The 27,833-nt window shown below is 42.5% G+C and overlaps 1 protein-coding gene and 1 long non-coding RNA gene across 2 annotated transcripts in view; both read left to right on the top strand.

Annotated features, from left to right (window-relative positions):
• Nucleotides 1-27,833, top strand: part of LOC142208787 (uncharacterized) — a 532,067-nt gene that overhangs the window by 470,806 nt on the left and 33,428 nt on the right. The window lies entirely within an intron of this gene.
• LOC142208782 (protein-glutamine gamma-glutamyltransferase E-like) lies at nt 92-27,182 on the top strand. Its single transcript, XM_075277488.1, has 13 exons — nt 92-140; nt 4,311-4,484; nt 7,866-8,108; nt 10,280-10,398; nt 12,761-12,889; nt 12,975-13,149; nt 16,292-16,430; nt 17,461-17,567; nt 18,588-18,830; nt 20,379-20,705; nt 23,016-23,173; nt 26,112-26,245; nt 27,018-27,182. The coding sequence occupies exons 1-13, from the start codon at nt 134-136 to the stop codon at nt 27,166-27,168; spliced, it is 2,106 nt and encodes a 701-aa protein (XP_075133589.1). The 5' UTR covers nt 92-133; the 3' UTR covers nt 27,169-27,182.

Here is a 27,833-nt window from a genome sequence, read left to right as displayed (position 1 = left end):
TGTTTTGCATATTTAAGTCATCAGAAGGAACCATGAGTTTGGGATATAAAGGTGGAACGTCTTCTAGGATTGACCTTTCTTCAGCACTGCATCAGAAGAGTGTGAGCCGAGCTCAGAGGGAAATAGAGTCAAGATGACAAGTATGTATTCCTTATGAAGTCTTTGTAGACACCTTAGTATCATCTCTAAGGATTATTGCAAGATTTTACATTCAATTGCTCAGCAATGTTTATTCTTATTGTATTTACTAGGAAACTAATTTTGTAGACTTGTATGTTGAATGTTTCACAATATGGAAACTATACATGCTTCCAAAATGCCAGTTACGCTAAGTTCACACTAACATTTGGGCCTTTGTTGTTCAGGTCCACATGGGGACCTGAAAGATGGAGAGCCTGTCTGCTTAAAAAGCAGTTACCCATGGACCCCATAGATTATAATGGGTTCTGCTGGTTTTATATGGACTTTTTGCTCCACCGATTTTAGGCGGAATCTGTGGCGGGGACTCCAACATAGATATGACCCTAGCCCTAGACTAGCATTACCTTCCATATGACATTTAGTGAAATCTATGTTTGCATGGACCTTCCCATGTTTGGTTGATATTCCTGGCGTTGATATGGGCCATGTAGAGTTATAGCTCATGTTTCAATGGTTTAGTGTTGTCATTGTAATGATATGTAGGTAGCCGTATTTAAGATTTACTAGTCTAATGGTGAAATGGTTGTCTGGTATGGAAAGAACATTTTGTAAATATCCCATTCCAATTTATTAGATGGGGTCCACCACTTGGGATCTCCATGTATTAGCCAGAGTGAGCACCTCTTGGCCTGGCGGGCCCAGCACATCCATGTATTAAATTAGCAGATTTTAATAGGCACCATGCAAGGCTTCACTTCCCCTAGTCCTACAGTATAGTACCCTTGCTTTCATGATCCTGAACAGGTGCTTGCTGTGGTTCTATAAGTAAGACGCCCTAAGGCTTGGTTCACATTTGTGTTGGAGTCTTCGCTACAGATTCTGTCTAAAATCAACTGAGAGGAAAGGCCTGCAAGGAAGACTTTTCTCTCCATTGGTTTCAGTTTAAACCAGCAAACCCCATTATAGTCTATGATGGCCACCACTTTTTAAGCGGATGGGTTCTTTGTCTTTCAAGTCCCCATGCGGACCCAAATGATGACCTGGCTGTTCGTGTGAACCTGGCGTAAGAAGTTGTTTTTTTTTGGGGGGGGGGAGTTGTTTTAACAAAAAAATTTACCAAAAAAAATGGAAACCTCTAACAGATATATAATATGCAACCAGACTATACTAAGTGTACCTATCTAATGCATACTTAAAGGGACGTGGTGACGTGAAAAATAACGCTCAATTTATAGCTAGCATGTTATAGAGCCGGAGGACCTGAGCAGAGTAATGTATAGGTTTGTGTGAAAAGATTCAGTATTGATTGTCATTTATCCATAAAAATCTTCTATGTCTATGCAGAGAAATCAAGGAGGCGGAGCTATCAATCTCCCCTCTATGACTATACATATGCTGATAGCTCCGCCTCCTTTATTTTTCAAACACAGAGCAGAGATATCAATGGATAAATGACAAGTTATACAATCCTATATATCAATCTGTTCAGCTCTTCCTGCTCTATAACATGCTGCCTGCCAATTGAACAGCATTTTTCATGTGACCGCTTCCCTTTAAGGGTGGTCTTCCTATTTCCCTTAAAATATGGGAGGCAGAAGGGTGGTAACATGAGAACAATATTCCTTGCCATCATTTTTATACTATAGATAATTATAATGACCTACATTTTGGAGGCGTTATTCTGGTTTGGCTGTATGCCCAGATTATGGCATAAAACCAGACACTAATCTATAGGTGGCCCTTGGGTAACTCCCTCTTTTCCACCCAGGAGGTTATTTGCATATTCCTTGCCTAGAATTCTTATAGTCTAAGTCCTTGTAGCCCTCACAGTGGGGTCTCCCTGTTGAGACTTGGGCACCAAATTACACGGTCAGAAGGGGTACTAAGAAAATATCTTGTGGGTTGCAGTATATGTCTTTTAGAATCTGCAAAAACATAACAGAAGCTGGAATATCATGTATACATCTATAGGAGTACTATCCGGGCCTATCACTACCTAAACCCAAACTAGGGAAGACCTAGCACTCATGAAACTGAACACTAGAGCAAAACCATACAAATGGCAAATGGTTCCTAGAACTGGGTCAGTACCAGGGGTGTTACTTGAGGGGGCCCAGGAGCCTTAGGGGGCCCATAAGTGCTGGCATCAATATTGAGATTGCAGTTTCCTTCTGGCCCATAAACCAAGGAGACCCACAGATTCCCCTAACCACACTAAGGTGGATTAAACTCCTTAGACACCCGTAACCATCACGATCAAGAATTCTCTGTAGATATGAGGTAGGGGGCCCCTGACAAAAGATTGCACCGGGGCCCACAAGACTTTAGTTACACCACTGGTCAGTACTATGACTGATAGCATTAAATAATACTATGCACCAATAATCAATATCCACCATGATGTTTTACTATGGGACCAGTCGTGGACAACGAAATCCATGTGTATGTGAACATTTGTGCTACCAAACCACATGGGCAATAAAATATAATGACAGTTGGGGAAAACCCTTTTATATTTTTGGGCCTGAGACTTTGGGTCCCTATCATTAAGACTTGTTGGGTAACATTTATACTTGGGTTTGGCAGCTAAAGCGATGCAAGGTGCGGTTTTATAGATTGGGTGGTGAGTGAACTTGTCACGTAGTTTTCAGTTGCTGCATCTACTTAAAGGGTAAAGAAAAGCCAAACCAAAGATATACAGATTACATATATATATATATATATATATATCTCGTATAAGCCGACCCCCCCCCCCCCTAATTTTACCACAAAAAACTGGGAAAACTTATTGACTCGAGTATAAGTCGAGGGGGGGAAATGCAGCAGCTACTGGAAAATTTAAAAAATTAAAATGGTCGGAGTTTTTGGGTGCAGTAGTTGCTGTGGAAGGGGAGGGGGTGTTTCCCTTTCCCTGAGCTTGAGGACTGCTCACACACACACACACACACACACACACACACACACACACACACACACACACACACACACACACACACACACACACACACACACACACACACACACACACACACACACACACACTTCAGCCTGGCTGAATATAGGGCATCTGCAGTGCTCCCTTTCACCCCTATATTCAGTAGACCAAGTACTCTGACACAGGAATACCTAATGTGTTTGTGTTTCGCAGTAATTTTCTACTTTTGTGTCTATTCTAGGGAAAGGAGGAATTTAGAACTTTTAATTTTTTTTTTTTTTTTTTTTAAAGCTTTTTTTTTTTTTTCCACTATTTTATGGGAGATTCTATACATTGCTATTGTTGCTGGTCATAGACCTCCCCCCATAAAAAAAAATAAATATTTTTTTTGCTGACTTGAGTATAAGCCGAGGGGGGCCTTTTCAGCACAAAAACTGGGCTGAAAAATTCAGCTTATACTCGAGTATATACGGTATATGTATTATTCCCGTTTCTGGAGGGGTGGCTATACATGGTCCAATGATTGAAAATTTCACCATCAGTTGACATTATTAACATTGAGAGGTTAAGATTGTGGGGTAGTTACAGGAAAGCTATGGTTAAGAAAACGTGGGCTTATTCATGAGTCATCCTCAGTCTTGAGAAACAGGCCTCGCAGTGACCATCTTGGGTCTGTATGCTGTTGTAGAGATCTGGCTGTAAGAGACGTCTAAGACGGGGGGTTGGAAGGGGTTTTATGTCTCATTAGTTCTGGCTCACGTCTTGGACCTCTCACACAGCCATTCAGTACCCTGCTCTGATGGGAGCCAATAACCTTGAAACCTGTGGGTGGGACCTTCTTCCTTTTGGAGGATTTTTCTGGCTCGGCTATATTTCCACATGATGCTATTAGGTTTTATGAAAACTATGCATTAAAGGGTTTGTCCAGGATAAACCCTTTTTTAATATGAGCTTTGGGAAGGTGGAAAAAAACATGCTCCAGTCCTGCTGCTCCGGTGTTATCTTCTGGGTGAAGTCCCTGCTGTATGTGACCACTGAGGCCAATAGGTGGCCTAAGGAAAGGGACATGGGATGTCATGGGTAGTGATATCCTATGTCCTTTCCTTAGGCCGCAGAAGTGCTATGTACAATAAGTTGGACCATAATAATATACATGAATACAGTTTCGTACTTTTTGGGGGGAATTGTATGTTTTTGAGGAAGTATAATATCTAATCTACCCTTATCTTTCCAGGCCTACAACTAAGCAATGTAGACTATCAGCAGAAAAAAAATACTACGGTTCACAGAACCTTCGACTATGACACCAAAGAACTGGTCACCAGGAGGGGCCTGAACACTGAATTAATCTTCAACTTCAACAGACCTGTTCAGTCTGGAGATAGCTTCACTCTTACTGTTGAGACAGGTAAGCTTCTTATCTTGCATGGACTCTGTATAAACTCTTATTGGTTCGGTAGTATGAGAAGAATCCCCTTTGTGGGTACCATATTCTTTTCTGGTTACTCTGCTTCTTAGGGCCAGGTTCACTTGCTTGCACAATATGAAAAATTATGCAAGTTGTATCCACAACACATAGATGATTTGCCCATGGAGGCGTTCAACCAGAAGGACATCGGAGACAGTTGCCTGTAAAGATATCCAAGTCTATGTGCTCCACAACACGGACAGAAATAGGGCAAGCTACAGTTTTAATAGCGTTAAAACATACTAATGAGTTCACTGAGCCGAATAACAGCTCCACCTGTCTGCAGGGTGCGGTATATTTTAACTCTATTATTTCCAGAGCTTACATTGGTTGCTGTCAGTAACAGACCCAGAAAGTCGTGAAATTCAGTCCCTGTCTTCACTGGCGTTACTGACCTGAACATCATACCTGGAGAGGGGACTCCTAGCCCAATAGCCTAATAGGAGTCCCTCTCCTGGTATGACATGTATGCTGGTAAATCTGCCAAAACACACAAAATGAGTACACTCGTTCACTTTGCTAGGAATGTAAAACACAAGTTTTGGGGGTTTTTTGTTTGTTTTTTTTCCCGCTGTGCATCCATAGTAGCCAAACCCACTGCATTCCTACAACGATGGACCTTATTAGGCAATTTTAATAAATCTGACACAATGTTCCATTATTATCGTTACATTGCTCCTTAATATCTTAATGAAGACTGATTTAACATTTCTATTGAAATTTATGTATATTATATTACACACCTTAAGAAACTAAGGCGGAAGACCAATGTTGCTAAACCCATATAATGAACCAGTCGCTCCAGATATGTTGTAAAGTGAGACTAGGACACATTCCTGTGACTCTTGTTACACGTCAATCATCTGTCAGTTTAGTAATGATTCACATCACCATTATAATAGATCATAGTCGGAAATCTATAAACAAAAACCTGTAATAACTTGTGTGATTTATAGCTGTGACACTAATTCATAGCCTTGCCAAGTACTAAATTCTCACTCTGACCCTGAGGAATTTGGCATTTATTTATTTACTTTTTTTATCTTTTTTTTTTTTCCACCCATTCTACTAACGTTTATCTGCCAGAATTCAATCTATATCCGCGTCAGAATTAAAACCCTGATATTCAAAATAAAGGTTTGCTTACCTGGTCGCGGGGATTACTGATGACTAACCCAGGGGTTCCGGTGAGGTCACAACCTCTGGGTTATGTGATCTGATCTGAAGCAGCATTCCACCACTGGGTCACGTTTCCCCCTCCTCACTGATATCATAGGTAATTAATTATAGAGCTGGTTTTAATTAATTACCTGTGCGATCAGAGGAGGAGAGAGGAGTGGAATACCGATCGCTTGACCCAAGGGTTGTGACCTCGCCGGAACCCCAGGGTCTATAATAAGCAATCCTCGGGAACAGGTAAGTAAATTACTACTCCCCGGTAAACCTCACTACCTACAGATTATTGATGCTCAGAGCATGTACTGTATGCAACCCTATACTTATAAAATATTTGGAATGCCTCAAATGTAGACATAGGGTTCAACTTGAATGCATTGACCTATATGTAACTTTTGGTTGTTTTAGAACAGAGTAGATGCAGCCATGCATATGTGATCACCTCTCAATTCATAACGGCCATGGCACCAGGGAAGGGGAGGATATCGGGGACCCTCATCTAGAATGGGTGTGGGTTCTAAAGGTGACCTCCACATGTATCATTCTGAGGAGAAGCCAGAAATACCTAAGAGGAGAATATCCCTTTAATGATTCATGGTGCTACTTTCTATCTAAGGGAGCTTCTTTGACCTCATGAATAGAATGTCTTATGCTTGAACTCGACAAATTCCATGACTTGCTTCCTCATGATATGTTTGTTTTGTGAGTGCAGTATATTTTACTACTGAAATAATTAAATATTTTACGAGATGTACTGGGAGATACACAACGTACTACAGAACAGGTTATTTCACCGCTAGTATTTCACAGACCACTCCTACTCACCTTAAATCGCCTCCCCTGAACATATTCATCGGCCTCCACCATGTTACAGAGCACATTATAGTGATAAGCAACATACTTTTGTAGATTTGGAGAAAAACAACTTTAATGTGTTATGTAAATGAAATAGTTGGTGCACTGGGGGCGGAGCTCCTTGGAGCACTGCTCTTGCCACTCAGACCCCCAACTATTTCCTGCCTAGGTCACCCTGTGCAGACGTACCGGCTCAATCAGACTACTCCCTGACGCTGGGTTCACACCTGCGTCTGGGGTCTCCGTTCTATGGTTTCCGTCTTCTGCATGCCAGAAGACGGAAACCATAGACCGGGTCCGGCCGTGCGCGGCGGTGAGCGTTTTGTGCTCTCCGCCGCGAAACTGGATTTTTTTATCCGGACACAGAGTACTGCATGTCCGACTCTGTGTCCGGATTATAAAACCCGGTTTCGCGGCGGAGAGCACAAAACGCTCACCGCCGCGCACGGCCGGACAGCTTTCTCACCCATTCAAATGAATGGGTGAGAAAGTCTCCTGCAGGTTTCCGTATCCTGCCTGTGTTTTAGGCAGGAAACGGAAACCTAAGTACGGAGACCGGGCCGCAGATGTGAACGAGCCCTGAGGTCCTATGTTACACGTACTGGTGGGAGTTCTCAAGACTGGCATTTAGCATGCCAATCTTCATAATATCTGCCCCACTGAAGGATGAGCCCAATATGTGAGAAGGCTTCTGCCATCCTCCAGTGGGGCCTTGTGCCTGCACTGAAATCTACACCAGCTAATACCTGCTATAGATTTGGCTTTTGCCTTCCCTCAATTCTTCTCGGTACTTACAGACAATTTTTGAAGGAACTCAGCAGGTAGGTTGTTCCTGCCACCATCTTGGCCATCTAAGCACAGATCTTCTGTGGATGCAGGCTTCCTCAGTCCTTCTATGTCCTCATGTAATCCCAGACAGACTGGATGATGTTGAGATCTTGGCTATGTCTGTAGGGGCTATACCATCACTTCCAGGTCTCTTCCTCAAAAGGGCAAAGGTCACACCAAAGATTGATGGGATTTACATTTCTTTTCTTCATTTCATTTTGTTAATTGATAAAATAAACTATTAACCCTTCTATTTCTGAGAGCATTCTTACTGTGCGGCTTCCCTACATACACATAAACACGTGCCTGGAAAGTTTTGCACAGTACTGTAAGTAAATAATTTTGTATGGACATGTGTTGCTGCAGGCAATAGCTAACAGTTTGGTTTATACCCCAGATATCATATCTAGAATAATAGGTGTATGACGTTTTAGATTAAAATACTGTATAACCTATTAACAGGTCCGAAACCATCTGAGTCCAGCAATACAAGGGCTGTAATGGCAATTTCCAGTTCTGGAAGCTCAACAACCTGGAGCGCGACCCGTGGATCTACCAGTGGCAACTCCATGACAGTGAACCTCAGCTGTCCAGTGAATGCGGTTATTGGTCGCTACCAGATGAAACTGAAAACTACCAGTGGAGGGCGCACCTCATCATCCAATTTGGAGAGCTTTGTTGTACTCTTTAACCCTTGGGCATCAGGTAAATATGCTAATATTGATGTTTTTATAAACTAAATACATATTTCATGTAAAGGAGATCAAATTTACTGGAAAACCAGACAAAGTTTAGACCCCACATTGTTTGTCGGTGTTTTGAGCCAATCCCAAGAATGGCTATACAAGGAATAGGAAATATATAGGAAGTTCTTATACTTTTACCTTTTTCTCAATCCACTCCTGACTTTGGCTCAAAAAAGCCACAACAGAAAAAAAAAGTTGTGTTTCAACATTGTGGGGCCTCGGCTTAAATCCTGAAAGGACTCCTAGAAAAGACAATACGAGTAAGTTCATTTGGAGTGTTTTGGTCAGGGTTTTGAGGCTGTAATCGCCTCAACCCTGACCAAAAAGATGGCTCCCATTGAAATAAAATAAAATTAAAAAAAAAAAAAAAAGCGAGTTGCTCATTCTTCAGGCCGAGTCGCCACGCGATTCGGCCTGAAGAAACGCCCTCCTCCGGACTAGGCCCATTCATTGGGCCTAATCCGGAGCGGAGCGCACGGCTGGATGCCGGTGCAATACGGAGGCCACCTCAGGTTCCGATCCAAAAAACTCAGTGTGAACTTACCCTAAGTGTCCTGCTGACCCCGCCCATACCCAGTCATTAACAGCCTTCTCTATACTCACATATTCAGTGAGAGCTGTAATCAGTGATAGGGCGAGGAAATAAGGGCTCTTAGGGCTCGTTCACAGAGTAAACGCGCATGTATGTTGGCAAAATATACGTGTAAAAATAAGACTTTTATTGACTTCAATGACATTTTACACGTGTATTATTTACACGTGTATTTTGCCAAAATAAACGTTTTTTTTGGATCGGAACATGAGGCAGAGGTTCTGATCCAAAATCGGGTCGGCGTGACTGAAAGCCGGTGCACTCCATTGGCATCCAGTCATGTGCTCCACTCTGGATTAGGCCCAATGAATGGGCCTAGTCCGGAGGTGGGAGTTTCTTCAGGCCCAATCACGAGGCAACTCTGCCTGAAGAATGAGTATGTTGCTGCTTTTCTCCAGAAGAAACTGCTCCCAGAAAAACCTCCTGAGCCGCTCCCATTGATTTGAATGGGAGCCGTCTTTTTGGTCAGGGTTTTAAGGCGATTATGGGTCCATTCACATGGAGTTATTTGGCAAGGAAAAAATCAGGAATTAGGAAGTTTGCCAATTCCGTGTGGATATTCCAGCTCCCATTGACTGCGTTGGTTTTCTGACACTGATTCAGTGCCAAAATACTCACCAAAAAAAAAAATCTGTGAATGGACCCTGAGACCGGTTGCAAATGACCGTGGCCATGTTCAGTGTACTATCTGAGTTTTTAATAGGATAGCACAATGACCCATTCTTTTCTATGGGCCTGTACACATAACAGTGAACTACACGGTCACATGTGCGGGCTGATAGTCCAGGCCGCATAATATGGAACAGGTCCTATTCATCTGCGATTTTGGGGCCCTGTTACTGTGGCTCATAATCATTTAAATAAGGGGGCTGAAGAAGCATGGGTGACACATGGGTAACATCCGCATTTCTCCAGTGCACCACCCATTCCTTTAATTCATGGCCGGCTGTTTGGCCACTGTTGTCTTCAACTGGCCTTACTGTCTCTCCTAGGAGTCCTGGTAGGATTTACTTTACTTTTTACTAGGAAATCTTGTTCCAAATCATACAACAACATATCAGAGAGCTCAGTTTCTATATGCTATAGCAGGGGTCCTCAATCTTTTTAAACAGAGGGCCAGTTCACTGTCTCTCAGACCATTGGAGGGCCAAAATATAGTTAAAAAAAAAACCTATGAACAAATTCTTCCCCACACAGTATTAAATGCTCCACAGTAGCTCCCCTACCCATGCACGCACGCACACAAAATTATACTTGCCTTAAGTCCCATGAATAGCCGACGGGCATCCTCCTCCTTCAGACTACAGTAGTACGGTCATGCAACCTACACTGGCAGCTTTCTGCTGTATGTGTATTTGCCCTAGGAGCTTCATTATAGGTGCACCCCTGCCGGCGGGTTGGAAAAATGTCCTCAGCGGGCCGCAGGTCGTAGCTTGAGGACCCCTGTTCTATAGTATAATCCTATATATCAGAGTCTATTAAAAAATGGTACCCACTAGATTTTGTCATTTAAAGGTTTGTTGTATTTTCTCCCTTAGGTGATGAAGTTTACATAAAGAATGAAGCAGAAAGAGCAGAATATGTCCTCAATGATGTTGGATTATATTGGGTTGGAGATTGGGACAGGAATTATGAGAGAAGATGGAACTATGGTCAGGTAACTAGAATCTACGTCATCAGATCTCATGATATAGCGATGACATGTGAAAAGTGACTATGCAATGTCCATGTTAATCATGAGCTGTATACAAGTCCATCTTAGTGTTGTCTGTTTTTCAAGGATTCAGAGTCTTTGAAAAATCTATAATTTAAAAAAAAAAATCAGCCACGGATAGCACATGTCCCCCCAAGAAAACAAGATCATGTACTCTTTGTGGTTCTCACGGACATGTCATGTCCATTAAAAGTTGATGTATGAATGAGGGCTTACTGTCACCCAAGCCAACCAAGATGCCATGCCACACTTCCGATAGGCCTTCATTTCTTCAAGTAGTGCAGTTTTGCTATAGTTGTCAATGGGTATTAATCATTCGGACGATGCACAAAACGGCCATAAATAATGGATGTTTTTCATGACTATTTTGTATGTATGGGACACCAATTTCCACAGATACATCATAGATTTGAGTCTAGTGAGGGATCTGGGAAAACGGGCAAAAATAGGGCATGACAAAAAAAAACAAAACTCATGTAAATAGCCCCGTTCGCATGTGTCGAATATTAATGAAGCCATTTGATAGCGTTAGAAAAAAAACAGGGCAACACAGTAGCTCAGTGGTTAGCACTGCAGCCTAAGGAGTTTCTATGTTCTCCCTGTATTTGTGTGGATTTCCTCCCATTTGACAAAGACCTACTGATAGGAAAAGAAAATGTACATTGTGATTCCTATATGGGGCTCTCAGTCTACAAAAAAAAAAAAAACTCACGTAGCCAAGGAACAGCAGTTCGATTCAGGTGACCCTAACCTATCCATTTGCGGGCCTGGGTTGATAAGGGAGTTATTAACTCCCTTTACATGCAATACTGTAGTACGGTCTTGCAACACTCAGGAAGGCCAGGGCTGATATCACGGGTAATATCTGATGTGGCCAGCTTTCAGGGGATTAATCCTGGGTCCCAAATGTGCACAAAATCTCCTTTTTGATGTCCCCGATTACCCTCCCCCACGTGATATCTGACAATGACAACAGACAACCAGGCTTCGGGGGTAATCGTTGCTTTTCTTTTTACTAGCAGGACAAAGTAATACAAATGTACATATGGGGGACTTCTTCACATACAATACAGCGATCTTTGTAGGTAGTGTCCAATTAGCAGAGGATGGGGCAGAATGCTTTGGATAGTAGTTGCTTGGCAGTTAACTTGTATATACTTGTAAAGATGGCCTGTATCCAGGGGGTTAGTCCTCAACAAAACTGGGTACACGTATATAGAAGAGGAGATACAATTTGGCAGCGGGAGACCCTCAATTTCTGCCAGACTAGCTATGGGTTTCTTAACTATAGATTTGTCCCAAAGACTTACTTGGATAGAGATATACGTGTGAGGTCCCAGATGTACGGATAAGACAAGTCCATCAACTTCAGCGCTTGTAAGATTAGAGCTTCAGAGGAAAACACTCTCTGAGAAGGGCCTTGAGGACAGAGGAGAAGGCATCTCTGCTTGGTGTACCCTGACAGTGGGAAGCCATTATCCATGCTCCATGTGCTCTGTCTGCTAGCTGTCTCATGTCTTAGACTTGTAGCCCCACACAAAAGAAGTCAGCCAAAAACGTCCCCAACCCCCTCTAGAGAGGGTGGTCACTCAACTCTCCCTCCAGGCCAGTCAAGGGAGCCTGATTGGTCCTGGAGGTCAGCTAATCATAATGGACACTCCCTTTACAGTAACAACTCAAATTACAATGGCAAAGTATAGGCAGGTGCAGTTCACAAAAACATCCACAAGATGGTGCATTAATAGACCCCCTGTGTGCTGGCTCTGGAAGAATAGAAATATATAGAAGGAATGAAGGGGGAGGAAAATATTTACCTTATATGAAAATGTCCATGCTATCTCGGTCTGCAAGGATTATTAGAGGGAATTGGACTAGCAGTACCGGGACATTACAGTCTATATATAACAAAGCATATCCGCTGATCCCTTTATAATTACTATATGATAATATATGTGATTTGTGGTTTTCCTTTGATCTACAGGTAAGCCCAGAGATGGAGCAAGTCTTTCCTCCACCTAGGGCAAAGATTCAGTTCACTTCCCTAACCCTTAATCTAAATACCATGGCCAAAGTACAGTGGCTTATCAGTACCATCCTCTATACTGGCACATATCCACCCGGGCACTACCTTATGCCCATGTGCAGAGAATGGTTAATCAATGGGGGTTTCAAACCCCCCACCAATCTCCTATTAATAACCTATCCTAAGGTCAGAAGTAATGCAGTCTCTAAACATTGCATGACACACTGCTACATCTGCTTTGTCTAATTTACTGACTTTTTGGAATTTTTCTCTTGCATACAGTTTGAGTATGACATCTTGAACATCTGTCTTACCTTGATGGACAAGGGCGCAATTTATTCACGAGATCTAGCTACAGATGTCTCTCGCAGAAATGACCCCCTCCATGTGGGGAGAGTGTTGTCGGCTATGGTAAGAGCTGGAGTTTTGTACTAGGATAAAGCCAAATAATAATTCTAGATCACAAGATGAAGTCCAATAATTTTTATCTTTACAGGTGAACAGCAATGATAATGACGGGGGGGTGATTATGGGGAACTGGAGCGGGAACTACACTGGAGGGATAAGCCCTACACGATGGAATGGAAGTGTCGATATCCTCCGCCGGTGGAAAAAGGATGGACCCGTCAAATATGGACAGTGCTGGGTGTATGCCGGAGTACTCACCACAGGTGTGTACCACACTTCATATACCTATGGTACCTGCATTTTTCTTGGGTGGCCTATGTATCCATTCATTTCAATTCAGAATGGGCAAACCAATTCATTGAGTTTGCCCAAGCACAAAACTTTTGGGGTTCAAAATACTCTAGGTCTAAATAAGGAAAGGAGAGGTACTTGCTTTTTGTCACACCTGGCAGTGTCTTATTTTCCTTGAACAAAAGGATGTTCAAGCAGTCTGATCCTTCTCCCTTTTGACATATGCCATCAATGGAGAGTCAGATGGCACTAAAGATATCTGAAAATTCTGTCTGATTTTACTAAAATTGGTAGGTATTATCACATATATATATATATATATATATATATATATATATATATATACAGTGTTGGCCAAAAGTATTGACACCCCTGCAATTCTGTCAGATAATACTCAGTTTCTTCCAGAAAATGATTGCAAGCACAAACTCTTTGGTGTTAATATCTTAATTTATTTTGCTTGCAATGAAAAAATACAAAAGAGAATGAAAAAAAAAAAGTCAAATCATTGATCATTTTGCACAAAACTCCAAAAATGGGCCGGACACAAGTATTGGCACCCTCAGCCTAATACTTGGTAGCACAACCTGTAGACAAAATAACTGCGAACAACCGCTTCCGGTAACCATCAATGAGTTTCTTACAAGGCTCTGCTGGAATTTTAGACCATTCTTCTTTGGCAAACTGCTCCAGGTCCCCCCTGAGATGTGAAGGGGGCCTTCTCCAAACTGCCATCAAGAGATCTCTCCACAGGTGTTCTATGGGATTTAGGTCTGGACTCATTGCTGGCCACTTTAGAGGTCTCCAGTGCTTTCTCTCAAACCATTTTCTAGTGCTGACCTGAAGTGTGTTTTGGGTCATTGTCCTGCTGGAAGACCCATGACCTCTGAGGGAGACCCAGCTTTCTCACATTGGGCCCTACATAATGCTGTAAAATTTGTTGGTAGTCTTCAGACTTCACAATGCCATGTACACGGTCAAGCAGTCCAGTGCTCGAGGCAGCAAAGCAACCCCAAAACATCAGGGAACCTCCGCCATGTTTGACTGTAGGGACCATGTTCTTTTCTTTGAAGGCCTCCCCCCCCCCCCCCCCGTAAACTCTATGTTGATGCCTTTTCCCAAAAAGCTCCACTTCTGTCTCATCTGACAAGAGAACATTCTTACAAAATGTTTTTGGCTTTCTCAAGTAAGTTTTGGCAAACTCCAGCCTGGCTTTTTTATGTCTCGGGTAAGAAGTGGGGTCTTCCTGGGTATCCTACCATACAGTCCCTTTTCATTCCGACGCTGACGGATAGTACGGGTTGACACTGCTGTACCCTCGGACTGCAGGGCAGCTTGAACTTGTTTGGATGTTAGTCGAGGTTCTTTATCCACCATCCGCACAATCTTGCATTGAAATCTCTCCTCAATTTTTCTTTTCCGTCCACATCTAGGGAGGTTAGTCACAGTGCCATAGGCTTTAAACTTCTTGATGACACTGCGCACGGTAGACACAGGAACATTCAGGTCTTTGGAGATGGACGTGTAGCCTTGAGATTGTTCATGCTTCCTCACAATTTTGCTTCTCAAGCCCTCAGACAGTTCTTTGGTCTTCTTTCTTTTCTCCATGCTCAATGTGTTATATACAAGGACACAGGACAGAGGTTGAGTCACCTTTAATCCATTTCAACTGGCTGCAAGTGTGATTTAGTTATTGCCACTACCTGTTAGTTGCCTCAGGTAAGTAACAGGTGCTGTTAATTACACAAATTAGAGAAGTATCACATGATTTTTCAAACAGTGCCAATATTTTTGTCCACCCCTTTTTTTATGTTTGGTGTGTAATTATATCCAATTTGGCTTTTTGACAATTCTTTTTGTGTTTTTCCATTGAAGACAAATTAAATGAAGATAATAATACCAAAGAATTTGTGATTGCAAACATTTTCTTGAAGAAAATTAGTATTATCTGACAGAATTGCAAGGGTGCCAATACTTTTGGCCAACACTGTATGTATGTTAGGAAATGTAGTTAATTTGTGTATTCGCCCACACATTAATGTGATCACGTGGGCGCAAAAACACTGAAAATGTGATAAAAGAATTTTAAAAAATGGTATTATAAAACGAAAAAACAAACTTTTATTTATTTTTTTTAATTCCTCCAGCTTACTAAAAATTATAATTCTATACTTCTCTTGTATTGCCATGCATAACAACCTGACCCAGAATATTACCAACAGTGTTTCATCCACACATCCAAAATCACCATATTTGTTCATATTCGTCACCCAAAAAAATGGAATACAAATTGATCAAAAAGTAGCATAAATTAGGAAAAATTAATGCTATTTTTAAAGTGATTTGTCTGTATAGGGGTTGTCCAGCCTAAAACGTTACCTATTAGGGTGGGGGAGGTGAAAAAATAAAAGAAAAAAACTACTCTCCCGTCTCCGGCGCATTCAGAGACAGCAGTCCAGTCCTGCATCTCTGTTGTTGCCTTGTGGCGGAAGTACCTGCCCCAAGTGATGGCTGAGGCCAATCGGCATCCTCAAGAAGGGAACTGGAGATGTCACTATGTGTTGCATCCGGAGTCCCTTTCCTGAGGCTGCTGATTGGCCTCATGTCATGTGGCCACTGACGCCATCCAGCAACCTCTAGAAGGGTACAGGGGACATCACAACCTGTGATGGCCCCAATTCCCTTCCTTAGGCCACTGATTGGCCTTGGCAGTCACGTGAATGCACAGGCCTCAGCAGAAGTGATCCGGGCCGTTGCAACCGGTGAGAAATTCACCAATAAGAAGGCAACTGACCGGGGAGGACACCAGAGCATCAGGGACGAGAGGTATCATTTTTTTTTTTTTTTTTTTTTTTTAAATTTCTCCTTCCCTGGCCTAATTAGAAAATATTATTTAGCCTGGACAACCTCTAAGGCCAAACTAAGCAATATTTCTCAAGGGGTTAATATGATGACTTGTAGATCTGTGGTGGTCTGACCGCTCAGATCCCCGCTGATCAGGAGAAGAAGAGACTTTTGTTTCCCATTCTGAATGGAGCGGTGGTCGCGCAACATTTCATTCATTTCTATGACAGATCGTCTTATTAAATGATTCCTTTCTCTTTTACCATCCAGTTCTCAGATGTCTTGGGATTCCTGCTCGTGTCATTATTAACTTTGCGTCCGCTCACGACACCAATGCTAATCTTATTATCGATAACTATTACGATGAAAAGGGAAGAAAGCTCAGCTCAAGGTCTGGTGATAGTGTATGGTAAGTGCACAAAATACACATTTGTCTAGTGCAAGACAAGCGCTACACAGGGCTCTCAGGTTTACCTACAAGGTTTGATCCCATAAAACGTGATCGTGCTGTACTGGTAAAAGTTATAGATCATTCCATACCTTTGTATTATGTTTATCTATTTCATGGCTGTTGTTTTGCTTTTTGGCTTCATCTGGACTTGGATACAGTATTGTGCAAAAGTTTAAGGCAGGTGCGGAATAAATGCTGCAGAGGAAGACCTTATGCACACGACCTCAGTATATGATCTGCAATTACAGGTCTGCAGTTGCGGATAATATACAGGCCTATTGGCCCATAAAAACATCCATAGTTTTGGTCTCGGGGCCGTAGAAAAGAACCCCCCCAAAAAATGGAGCAGGTCCTATAACGGGTCTGATTTTGTGGTTCTGCCCATTATCAAGCATATTGATCAGTGAAAATCATGGATGGCCCTGGATACTATCTGTTTTGTTTTCACTGACCCATACACTGCACACCATCATGTCGAGGGCCGTAGAAGGCTTTCAGCAATAGAAGGGTTAATAGGTTATTTTTGTCAATTTACTAAAATGAAGTCAAGAGAAATGTAAATCCCATCAATATGCAGTGTGAACTTTGCCTTCCATCAATTCTTCACTGTACTTGCGGATAGTTTATGAAGGAACTCAGCAGGGAGGTTGTTCCCGACATCTAGGAGAACTAAGTGCAGATCTACTGTGGATGTAAGCTTGCTCAATCCATCCCATGTCGTCCCCAACGGAATGATGTTCAGATCAGGGCTATATTTGTGGAGGCTGTATCATCACTTCTAAGACTCCTGCTCCAAAGGGCAAAGATCACACCAAATATTGATGGAATTTACATTTCTCTCTTCTTCATTCATTTCTTTGGGTAATTGGATTTTTTTTTTTTTTTTTTAAATCTCATATCTTAATGGCAACCAGGGTAAGATATTGGTAGAACATGTAAAAGTTGCAGTAGGGCGAAATAACTAGTGCCTCGTTTTATATCTTCTCAGGAATTTCCATGCATGGGTTGAGTGTTGGTCAACTAGGAGAGATCTTGGTACTGGTTTTTATGATGGATGGCAGATTCTGGATGCAACTCCTCAAGAACAAAGTCAAGGTATGAACTTCAGTGCGTAGCAGTCTATACAGGACACTGGGTTGTGCTGCTGTACTCTGCTCTTTGGACATAATTTAGCTCATCCTTAGTGAAGCGGATCAGATACCAGATCTTATTACCTAATGTTACTTAAGTGGAATGTATCACTATTTTTTTTTTTTTTTTTAACCCCTTCCCACTCTTCGATGTACTGTTATGTTACACTGAGCGCATACTTAACGTAATAGTACAGCAATGGAATGCTGTGGGCACCGGAGTTGTGCAAATTGCATTACTGATACACAGCCAAGGGCCAGGACCAGCTGTTTAACCCCCTAGATGCCATGATCAGTAGCAATTATGGCATCCAGAGGGTCCGGGTGTAAGCATGCTGCCACCCCCTGCCATAAAAATTGCGGGATATGGAGGATCGCCATGGCAGGTATGAGGCCAGGGAACTGTTCCGATAGTGAACCTATGTGCGATACTACATATTGCAGTACATTGCACTGGGTATCTGAGATCCCAGGTTCACGTCCCCTTGTGGGACTTTATTATTATTATTATTATTATTATTATTATTATTATTATTATTATTACTTATTTAATAAATCTTGTATCTCCATGTGTGTATAAGTCTACTGTAGCGCACAAATTAATGTATTTCGGTCACGTCACTTCTCATCCCCAAAAACAGCAATAAAGAGTGATCAAAAAGTCATACATAGCAAACATTGGTACTAATAAAAATATAACTTGCCTCGCTAATAAATCTGATATATCTCCATCAACAAAACACTAAAAAAGTTATAGATGTCAGAATACAGTGACCCCAGGAAAATCCTTCCTTTTCAAAAAATGCCGTTTTATTTATAACTGTCAAAAGCAATATAAATATGGTATTGCCGTAATTGTAATGACCTGGAAGGACGAAGCTGCCATGAAAATATGAAAAAAGTCGACGAGATGGGCAGACTCTTCAAGCGGTTGGTGTTGATGACTTACAGTGTAAATTTATAAATTTCCTATATTTTCTACCAGGTATATTCTGCTTGGGACCATGTTCTCAAACAGCTGTGAAAGAAGGTGATGTGGACCTGCCATATGATACCCCGTTTGTGTTTGCTGAGGTGAATGCTGACACAGAAGAATGGGTGGTCTACAATAATGGATCAACTAAAAAAGTTTACACTGATCCCAGTGCTGTAGGACGGAACACCAGCACCAAGTCGGTTGGTTATTTTACCCGGGAAGATGTCACTAATCAATACAAATATCCTGAAGGTGACCACAACTGGATTCTTGTACATTGTGTAGTAGTATCTTGTATTTATGACCTATATTATATATGGTGCCAAATGCCTTTGTATACCTTTCCTCTAGATTGAACCTCTAGATTCCCCAAAGTTTGGCAAGAGATGACCAGCTTTGAAGAAAAGAGGAAAAATTCCTGATACTCTGTCAGGAGTTGTTTATGCTGTGTGTCTCTGTGACCATTCTGTAGTCGTGAAGTTAGCTGCAATCTGTTGAAAGTTTTAGTAGGATTTTGCTCATTATTATAGATGAGTGAGGAGGTATTCGATCGAATACTACGGTATTTGAAATACTCGTACTCGATCGAGTACCGCTTGCTGTTCGAATGGAAAAGTTTAATGCAGAACCAGCATTGATTGGCCAAATGCTATACAGTCGGCCAATCAACGCTGGTTCTTCTCCTACCTTTAGAAGTCTTCTCCGTGCTGCTTCCCCGCGGCATCTTCCGGCCCTGAATTCACTCTGCCAGGCATCGGGCCTGGGTAGAGCTGACTGCGCATGTCTGCTTGTAGTGCGGGCATGCGCAGTCTGCTCTGCCCAGGCCCGATGTCTGGCAGAGTGAATTCAGAGCCGGAAGACGCCACGGGGATGCTGCACGGAGAAGACTTCTCGGAGGATCCAGCCCAACCCTCACTCGTGGACTTGGTAGGTATAATTTGATCGAACGTTGCCTACCCCTGAAACGAGCATTTTCCCCCCCATAGAGTATAATAGGATTTGATATTCGATTCGTTGAATATTGAGGGGCTACTCGAAACGAATATCAAACCTCGAACATTTTACTGTTCGCTCATCTTTACTCATTATGTATTAAATTGGTGTTGTGAAAAATTGGAGTCCCAGACAAAATTTGCAGAAAAGTAAGGGTACACTCATATGTGCTAGAGCTGATTGAATAGATTCCTAACAAATTGACCTGCACGAATCCAGGCCTGAAAGGTTGTTTAAAATAAAAAAAAATTCACCCATTTTTAGGGCAATGCTGCAGCAGGCATCATCGTTCTTCTTGCTTCCATCCTTGATGTTGTCATTCAGCCCCCACATCAACACTGTAAAGTGTCCACCTACTACTGACTGTTGGCTGTGAGGTGACTCCAGAACGTCACAATAACTCATGACACTTGTGTCTCTTCACTGCTCAATGCGTGTGACGGTGGCCATTTTAGTTCGTATGAAACAAATTGTCATTCGTTTGGGCTTGTTAAAATGTGAACAATTTGGAATATTAGAGTCGAACCCAATGCAGAACAAATATGTTTACCCATCTCTACAGATAACCTATCTAACTTTACTGATATGTTGTGTGTACAATGAAAAGAAGAGTTGCAATCCCAATTCAAATAGGGGCACACGTGAGCTATATCGATGGAGGTGAGCCTTGACGATCACTCACAGACCTAAGGAACATTGGTCCAATGAATTGCAATTATTTATACCTATACATGAATTCAGAATCAATCTAATACAGCAGTACGTGCAATATTCATAAGACTTTATGTATGTTCTACTTTTCAACAGGTTCTGCTAAGGAAAGAGAGATGGTCATCAAAGCTAAACTTAAAATGCGGCATTCACACGGGGCTGCAAGAATGAGTATGGCAGCCATGTCGCTTCGTGATGCAGCACCAGAAGAGGCAGCGGTTAAACCTGAATTCTCTGGCAGGATTAATAATGTTGAAACACAAGTTGGTGAAGATCTGATCATGAAACTTGTACTCAAAAGCACATCAACCAAGCCCAGGAGGGTGAAGGTTGACACGACTGCTGTCGCCATAGTATATAACAATTCACCGGTCGGGAAAATCCTTACAGATTCACAGTCTGTTATGCTGGGACCAAATGAAGGTGTGCATTTCTCAGTTATTATCTTTATTATATTTCAGAAAGAGGTATGATGTAATACAAATGAAGTAGTAGAGGTTTCTGAAGAAATGTGAAAGGAGCATATCAGGAGTAAGGTGACCCTCATTATGGGTTGTATATAAAATGTGACCAACATACCATCACCTTATATGCATTCGTGGACAAATGTTGGCTTTTATGGAGCCCCAAGCAAAGTTATGTTTAGAGAACCTCCTAATACTGCTTCCTTAGTGCCCCCATGCATGAAATACTGCCTCTTTATTGCCCCTACATAATACACTAACCCATTATTGCGACTCTTGGTTGGTATGTGGCCAGTTTCTCTTCCCCATCCCCCACCCCTTATGTCTGGGGAACCTCGCAATTGCATGTGTTGCTTTGTGGGTAACATCGCCCCTCTAATGTACTGGCGGTCCTGGTGTGGTGGTCTACACTCATGAAGAAGTGGTCTAGAGGAGTGAAGACCTAGCTAGTTTCCCATATGGTCTAGGGCAATAAAAGTGTCAATAGAGACATCCCTAGAGATCTTGGGTCATGAAAAGGGTAATCACTTGATGAAGGGTTTAGCAGTAGGTCCTTGGTGGTTCAAGATAGTCAATGAGATTTATAGTTGCATGTCCAAAAATTTAAGTAGCTCTGGCTTAAAGGGGTTGTCCCACGTCGCATACTCACCAGTCTTCGTTGTTGAAAAATCTTCTGTCTTCCGACTTTGTTGCGTCATTGGTGGGCGGGGTCACATATGCAAAGCCAAGCGGCGAGATGCCGCTGGCCCTGCGTGCGCGTTCATAGACCAGTCTAGCCTTCACAATGCGAATACAGACCCGACATCTGCCTCTCTCTATTACAGCGGATGCCGGGTCTGTATTGGCAATGTGAAGGTTAGACTGGTCTATGAACGCGCACGCAAGGCCAGCGGCATCTCGCCGCTGGCTGTGCATATGTGAATACAAACCCGGCATCCGCTGTAATAGAGAGGCGGATGCCGGGGACAGTTAGACACCGGCACAGGTGCCTGCAACATCGCTATGCTTCTGCCCTGCATGAAGCCAGCAGTGGCAGAAGTGATGCTGTGATGCTGTTGTTCTGCTCCTCCGCAGCATTGTTTCTACTGCTGCTGGCTTCATGCAGGGCAGAAGCTTAGCGATGTTGCAGGCACCTGTGCCGGCGTCTGTGCATCTGTGCTGGCGTCTAACCCTCCCCGGCATTCGCCTCTCTATTACAGTGGATGCTGGTCTGCATTGGTGGCCCCTTTCCCCCCCCCCCCCCCAAAGGGTAAACCTACCCCCCCCCCTCCAGGCTTGCTCCCGTGCACTTAGCCCCTCCTCCCTCCCCCCTCAGAGCAGGCAGATACGTCACTTGACTTATGAGCAGATAAGTCAAGGGATGTGTCCCAAAAAAATTAATAAAGTAATATAGCGGCCAAACAAAGCAGTTTTGCTGAAGCAATGTATTTAGGAAAAGTCTTACATTCACATTAACAAGCAGTATAGATAGGATCATTGTGATGGGACAACCCCTTCAAAATTTGTCCCACAAGTCATCAATATTTGTTCGACACCTGAACTCTGTGCAGATCAGCTGTTTTGAAAGTCATTCATTGCTAAAGGATAGGGGGTACAAGCAGAGATGCTCCTATTCTTGTAATAGGAACATGGACCAGTCTACTGCCTAGTGGTGGTTCTTGGAATTGCAGTGCCACTAAGAGGCTGCTGGAACAGCTTATTTGTGTGAGGCTGGGTGTCAGACCCCCTCAGATCACATACTGTGGATAGGTCATCCATATGAAAATCTATTTGGGGGCAGGACAACCCCTTTAACCTATTTTAAAGAGCTATGCCAGTTCTCTTTTTAACCCTTTGCAAGGCTTGAAATAACACTACCTACTTACCTCTGTGCAGCCAGGGATCCAGCAGAGTTTCCTTTTGAGTCCTCGGTCTTTGTTTAGAGATGAATGCTCGGCCACTGATTGGCCCACATACGAGTTAATCAGCCAAAGACCACGGACCCGAATGGGTACTCTTCGCTGTATTACTAGAAGAACATCCCTTTAAGGACCAGAAATTGACAGAGTAGAGTTGCAAGAGCAGAACATATTTGGGAAGATAAGTATATTACAGAGTTTACTGACTTTAGATCATACATTAAACTTCTAGTAGTGGTATATAATAAACTTCTTGTCAAGCACTTTAAAATCGTGATGTTTATAATGTGCCATAAAATGTATACCTCACCATGTCTGCACTATTATATTGAGTCAATTTTTTTTTTTTACTTTTTTTTTTTGTTTTATAGAGAAAACGATTTCAGTTAGTGTGCCATATCCTAAGTATAAACCTGTGCTAACTCCAGACAACATGATCAGTGTGGGAGCTGTATGTGAGGATGAGATGGGAGGAAAATTGCTGGTAAAAAAAGTGGTTACACTGAAGAACCCACCACTGATGCTCAGGGTATGTGGACTATCAGATCTACTATCGGACCTCTAACTGTAGTAAATGTCCAGAATCAGATGTGTATATTGTACCTGCATATATCGAGTCTAGTGACTTAGTCTCTGCTTAGATGTAATGGCAGGAACTCGTGTATATTTTCTGTATAGATCCCGACACATGTTTTCTGGCATGAGTGATGATAAATATATCTTGATGTGGTGCACCTCCCCCCTCTCTTGCCTCTTGCTCTTAGAGAGCTAGAAAATGAGTAGATAAGTTCCTAGGAGCCCTGACAGTATTCTACACTATGTTTTATAGAGAGGTTCCTAGGAGCCCTGACAGTGTTCTACACTATGTTTTAAGCCAATTTAAGGTTTGGTTTGTAGCAAACTTGTTGAACCCTAAACAAATCGGGAACCCGAGTTGCCGAACATGAAACAAATCTTGGGAAGTTTGCCCATCTCTACCATCTACACCAGTGGTAAATTCTCTCTACTGCATCAGATCCACCAGCACATACTAACTGTAAAATCCTGGATCAAAGTTCAAATTGTGTAATTGAGCCCCCACTTACCTAATTCATTTAGAATATTAGTGTATTTTATGTGCAGAAGGGTCCTCTCAGGGTCCAGGGGCCTGTAGCAACTACTACCATGCCCCCCACCCCCCCACCCCTATAGCCAGGGCCGCCGATAGGGCAGTACTGGCGTCAGGGGCCCGGCCAAATTGAAAAATTGGGGGGCCCGGCCCCTGGCGCCAGCAGTCCAAGGGCTGGATTGGGGGACGGGGACCGATCGGGGCCCTGACATTTCGATCTGGCCCCCTGCAGTGCCCACTGCCCAGGCCCCAGGTCAGAGGAGGTTGTTTAAGCCGGTGTGCCGCGGGGAAAGTTCCCCAAACGCGTGCCAAGATTGGCACGGGAGACCTACTGTACATTGCAGGCACAGCAGCCAGTCCCCGTGTACTTGTAAATGTAGACGGAGCGTCCTTACACTGCTCTGCTAGAGCTCAGGTGTAGGACACGCCCCCTTCTCTCCCTGCCCACCAATCAGAGATGAGCCTCTCACTGCACAGGATAAGGGACCTGCTGCTACACGTGAGGAGGAGCTCCTGCCGTCTGCAGCCCAGAATAGGAGAGGAGGAGAGGAAGCTGAACAAAGTGAAAGTAAAAGAAAACACCAGGTTAGTAACTATTCTTATTAATGTCAGGCATTTGGGGTTATTAATTTAGTTTTAGTAACTCCATGTGCCTCACATTAATAGCAATTAACCCCATCATGTCCCTCATATTAACCCCTGTGGCTCACATAGAGTTAATAACGTGTGACATATGGGGGTACTATATAATGAAGATATTTACTTAATTATTACCTCCATATGTCTCACATATCAGTGTCCCTTATGTAAAGCACACAGGGGGTTAATGTGAGGGACATGATGGGGTTCACTGCTATTAATATGAGGCACATTGAGTTGTAACCTGTAATATACATGGCCAGACTCTTTATACACAACTGTGGATATAAGTACAGACCTATACATTTCTAAGGACCCATATATACAGCCATTCTTTTTGTGGCTGTGTATCTGGGCCAAATTGAAGAGCTGAAAATTATAGAGCAGGTCCTATATCTGTCCTATACATTCCCTATATCTGTCCTATACATCACCTATATCTGTCCTATACGTACCCTGTATCTGTCCTATATATACCCTATATCTGTCTGCATTTGTGGCCCTGTCAATTAATTTTTAATGTTTATATCAGTGAAAACCACATGCGTGCCACTTGTATGCAGGAGGCGTAAGGCTGAGGCCCCACGTTGCATAAACGCAGCGTTTTTGTTGCAGATTTTGCTGCAGTTTATTTCAACCAAAGATTCAACCATTTAGAATCTATATTATTAACTATATGTATAATATGTACTGTTTTAGTGTCATATTGTGCCATTTTGGTTGGTGGTGTGCCCTGGGATTTTTGAAGTGTAAAAAGTGTGCCGCGGCTCAAAAAAGGTTGAAAATCACTGGTTTAATTGTCGCAAAATGAAGTAGTCTTAAAATGGGGGGGGGGGGGGCAGACACTTAGGCTGTATGGGGCCCCAAAATTCCTGATGGCAGCCCTGCCTATAGCTACACATCTGGCTATACTGTATGTGCTATTGCTCTTTTGGGGGTGTGTTCTGGAAGTCTTAATGGCTGTATACACATACAAGAATATGTTGTCAGTAATGGGCCAAACAGATAAATCTGTGTGGGGGAAAAAATAGGATCTGGAATGATGAATCTTATCATGCTCAACCCTTTACTCCTCCAGGAAATAAGCTGCAGACAGGGGTGTCTGTCAGTGGTTTAGGGTAGGTTCACACAGGGTTTTTTGGTCAGGATTTTAAGACTGTATCCACTGTATCCTAACCAAAAAGAAGCGACCTGCTCATTCTTTCAGGCGGATTTGCCTCGCGACATCCGCCTGAAGACACTCCCTCCCGACTAGGCCCATTCATTTGGGCCTAATCCGGAGCAGAGTGCGCAACTGGATGCCGATGCAGTGCATGTGAACTTACCCTTATTCCTATCCCAATTGAAAAATGCATGATCACTTGCTTAACCAAGAATGTATGAGGAAGGGTGGAGGAATAGCTGTCAGCTAAACAGGCATTCGTCCAACAGATATTGAAGTATGGGCAGGTTTAGGCTATTTCTTGACCTGTTGCGGCAGCTTGTCATCAAAGAGATGAAGGATCGGAGTTTTGACATTCAATCTGCGGAATACTTCTTTTCCCAACCTCTGTCATCTAGGGAAGAGAAGGTAAACCGCCATGTGCATTAGTCTGCCAATCCTGCCAAAATCAGTTTGGTTGGCGGTTATTTTGCATCCTATCCCTGCTGAGTAACAATCATATTATAAACCTGTGTGTATGTATGTGTATATATAATATTGTATATATTTATTTCCTAGGTCCTCCAGGAAGCCAAACTGAATGAAGAATCCATGGTGGATGTAATATTTACCAATCCCATTCAGGATACTGTCTCTGACTGCATGCTTACACTTGAGGGAAGTGGCCTTCTGAAGGAGGAAGCCATTGTTAAGTAAGTGTGTAATCTAGGCCTGTTCTAGCATTAATAAAGACATATACAAAGAAAGCTTGCCTGTGGAGCAAATATAAGTAACTACCTGTGGCTGCTATTACTGGAAAATGTGTAACAAATAATCCAATGATCACCAGTCTTCATTGGACCTCATCAGACTCCAGGACCTTAGTGTGGACACAACCCCTATAGTTACTGAAGTCCCATTTTCTGTCTGCAGGGATTCAGTTACACCTGGGCCCAGGAGCCTTAGGGGGCCAATAAGTTTTCTCTTATATTTATTGTCTCTTAAGTATAAGACGACCAATATTATAAATGATACATTAAAGTTGAGGGGCTTGGTACAGATTTTGCCCAGGAGTCACTGCCCAGATTGGGCCCAGGATCTTCATTTTGCACCTTTATCCAATGGCCTAAGAATCTGTGGCAGGGGCTGCAAAGGCCATTAAAAAAAATAAATTACACTCTCCTCCACTGATCCTTGACCACTGCTGCAAAGGTCCACTTCCTGTCCCGATTGACACAAGACAGGAAATGACCAAGTGATCAGCCAATCACTGGCTGCAACACATTTACCTGCTGCAGCCAGTGATGGGCGGAGGATGCTACTTAACCACTTCCTACTGTGTTAGGATAGGGGAATGGAGTTGGAGCAGGAGTCCTTTGTGTTTTTAATGCCTGTTTTTGTTTGTTTTTCTTCTTCTCTCACTATTTGAAACCCCTTTACCCATTGCATTATACCAAACAATGACTCATGGATTCTCTGTTACAGAGTGCCTATGCTGAAGAAAAATCAAAGAGTCACCATTACAATACCATTCAACCCCAGCAGGATCGGAGATAAGACTTTTCTAGCAGATTTTGACTCGAAAAGTTTTGCCAATGTTAAGGGATTTATGTCTGTTGTTGTGGCTTCATGCTAAGAGACAGTGAATAAACTAGATATATATATAATACAGTTTATTAAGAAGCTGCTGACCATGTCATATACAGTAGGTTCATTTGTAAATAAAGCTTGCAGGATCAGAATATTCAGTTTTGTCGTGGTGTGGTGGTTTTTTTTAAATGCGTCCCTGTACATGAGTTAACTCCATTCATTGTCTCCTTCACAGATTTTTGGGTGGTTTTGCAGCAAAAAATAAAAATTATTAATGTTGTACTTTTAAGTAATACAACGCCCATAGAATTTTATAGGGCCATACTGGACTACAATCCAATTTCCTATGAAGGTCAGTGTGGCTGAAAATAGTCTCTAACGTAGAACTTCAAATTTGTCAATTTTTACTAATACATTGTCTTCCAAGAACTTAAGACCAAAATTCAAGTAGAAAAAAAAAATACTGTATATGCAATACAAAATTTGGATAGCAAATGGTCACCCTTCCAATTCTGTTTATGGAATGTTTATGGGATTATGGAAGGTGGTCAGAGGCCATAGTGGAGAAACAAAGGTGATTATGAGACAGATTATTTTTAGAGATGAGCGAACACTAAAATGTTCGAGGTTTGAAATTCGATTTGAACAGCCGCTCACTGTTCGAGTGTTCGAATGGGTTTCGAACCCCATTCTAGTCTATGGGGAACAAAT

This window comes from Leptodactylus fuscus, chromosome 6 (assembly GCF_031893055.1).
Source record: "Leptodactylus fuscus isolate aLepFus1 chromosome 6, aLepFus1.hap2, whole genome shotgun sequence".
Classification (NCBI taxonomy): Eukaryota; Metazoa; Chordata; class Amphibia; order Anura; family Leptodactylidae; genus Leptodactylus; species Leptodactylus fuscus.
Note: the sequence above shows the minus strand (reverse complement) of the source record. Positions and strands in the feature narration are given on the sequence as shown.

Bases quoted from the DNA above. Each gene is read 5' to 3' on its own strand.
- LOC142208782 (XM_075277488.1), top strand. The intron at 4,485-7,865 runs GTAAGCTTCTTA...ACCTATTAACAG, and splicing joins CACTCTTACTGTTGAGACAG to GTCCGAAACCATCTGAGTCC. The intron at 16,431-17,460 runs GTAAGTGCACAA...ATATCTTCTCAG, and splicing joins AGGTCTGGTGATAGTGTATG to GAATTTCCATGCATGGGTTG.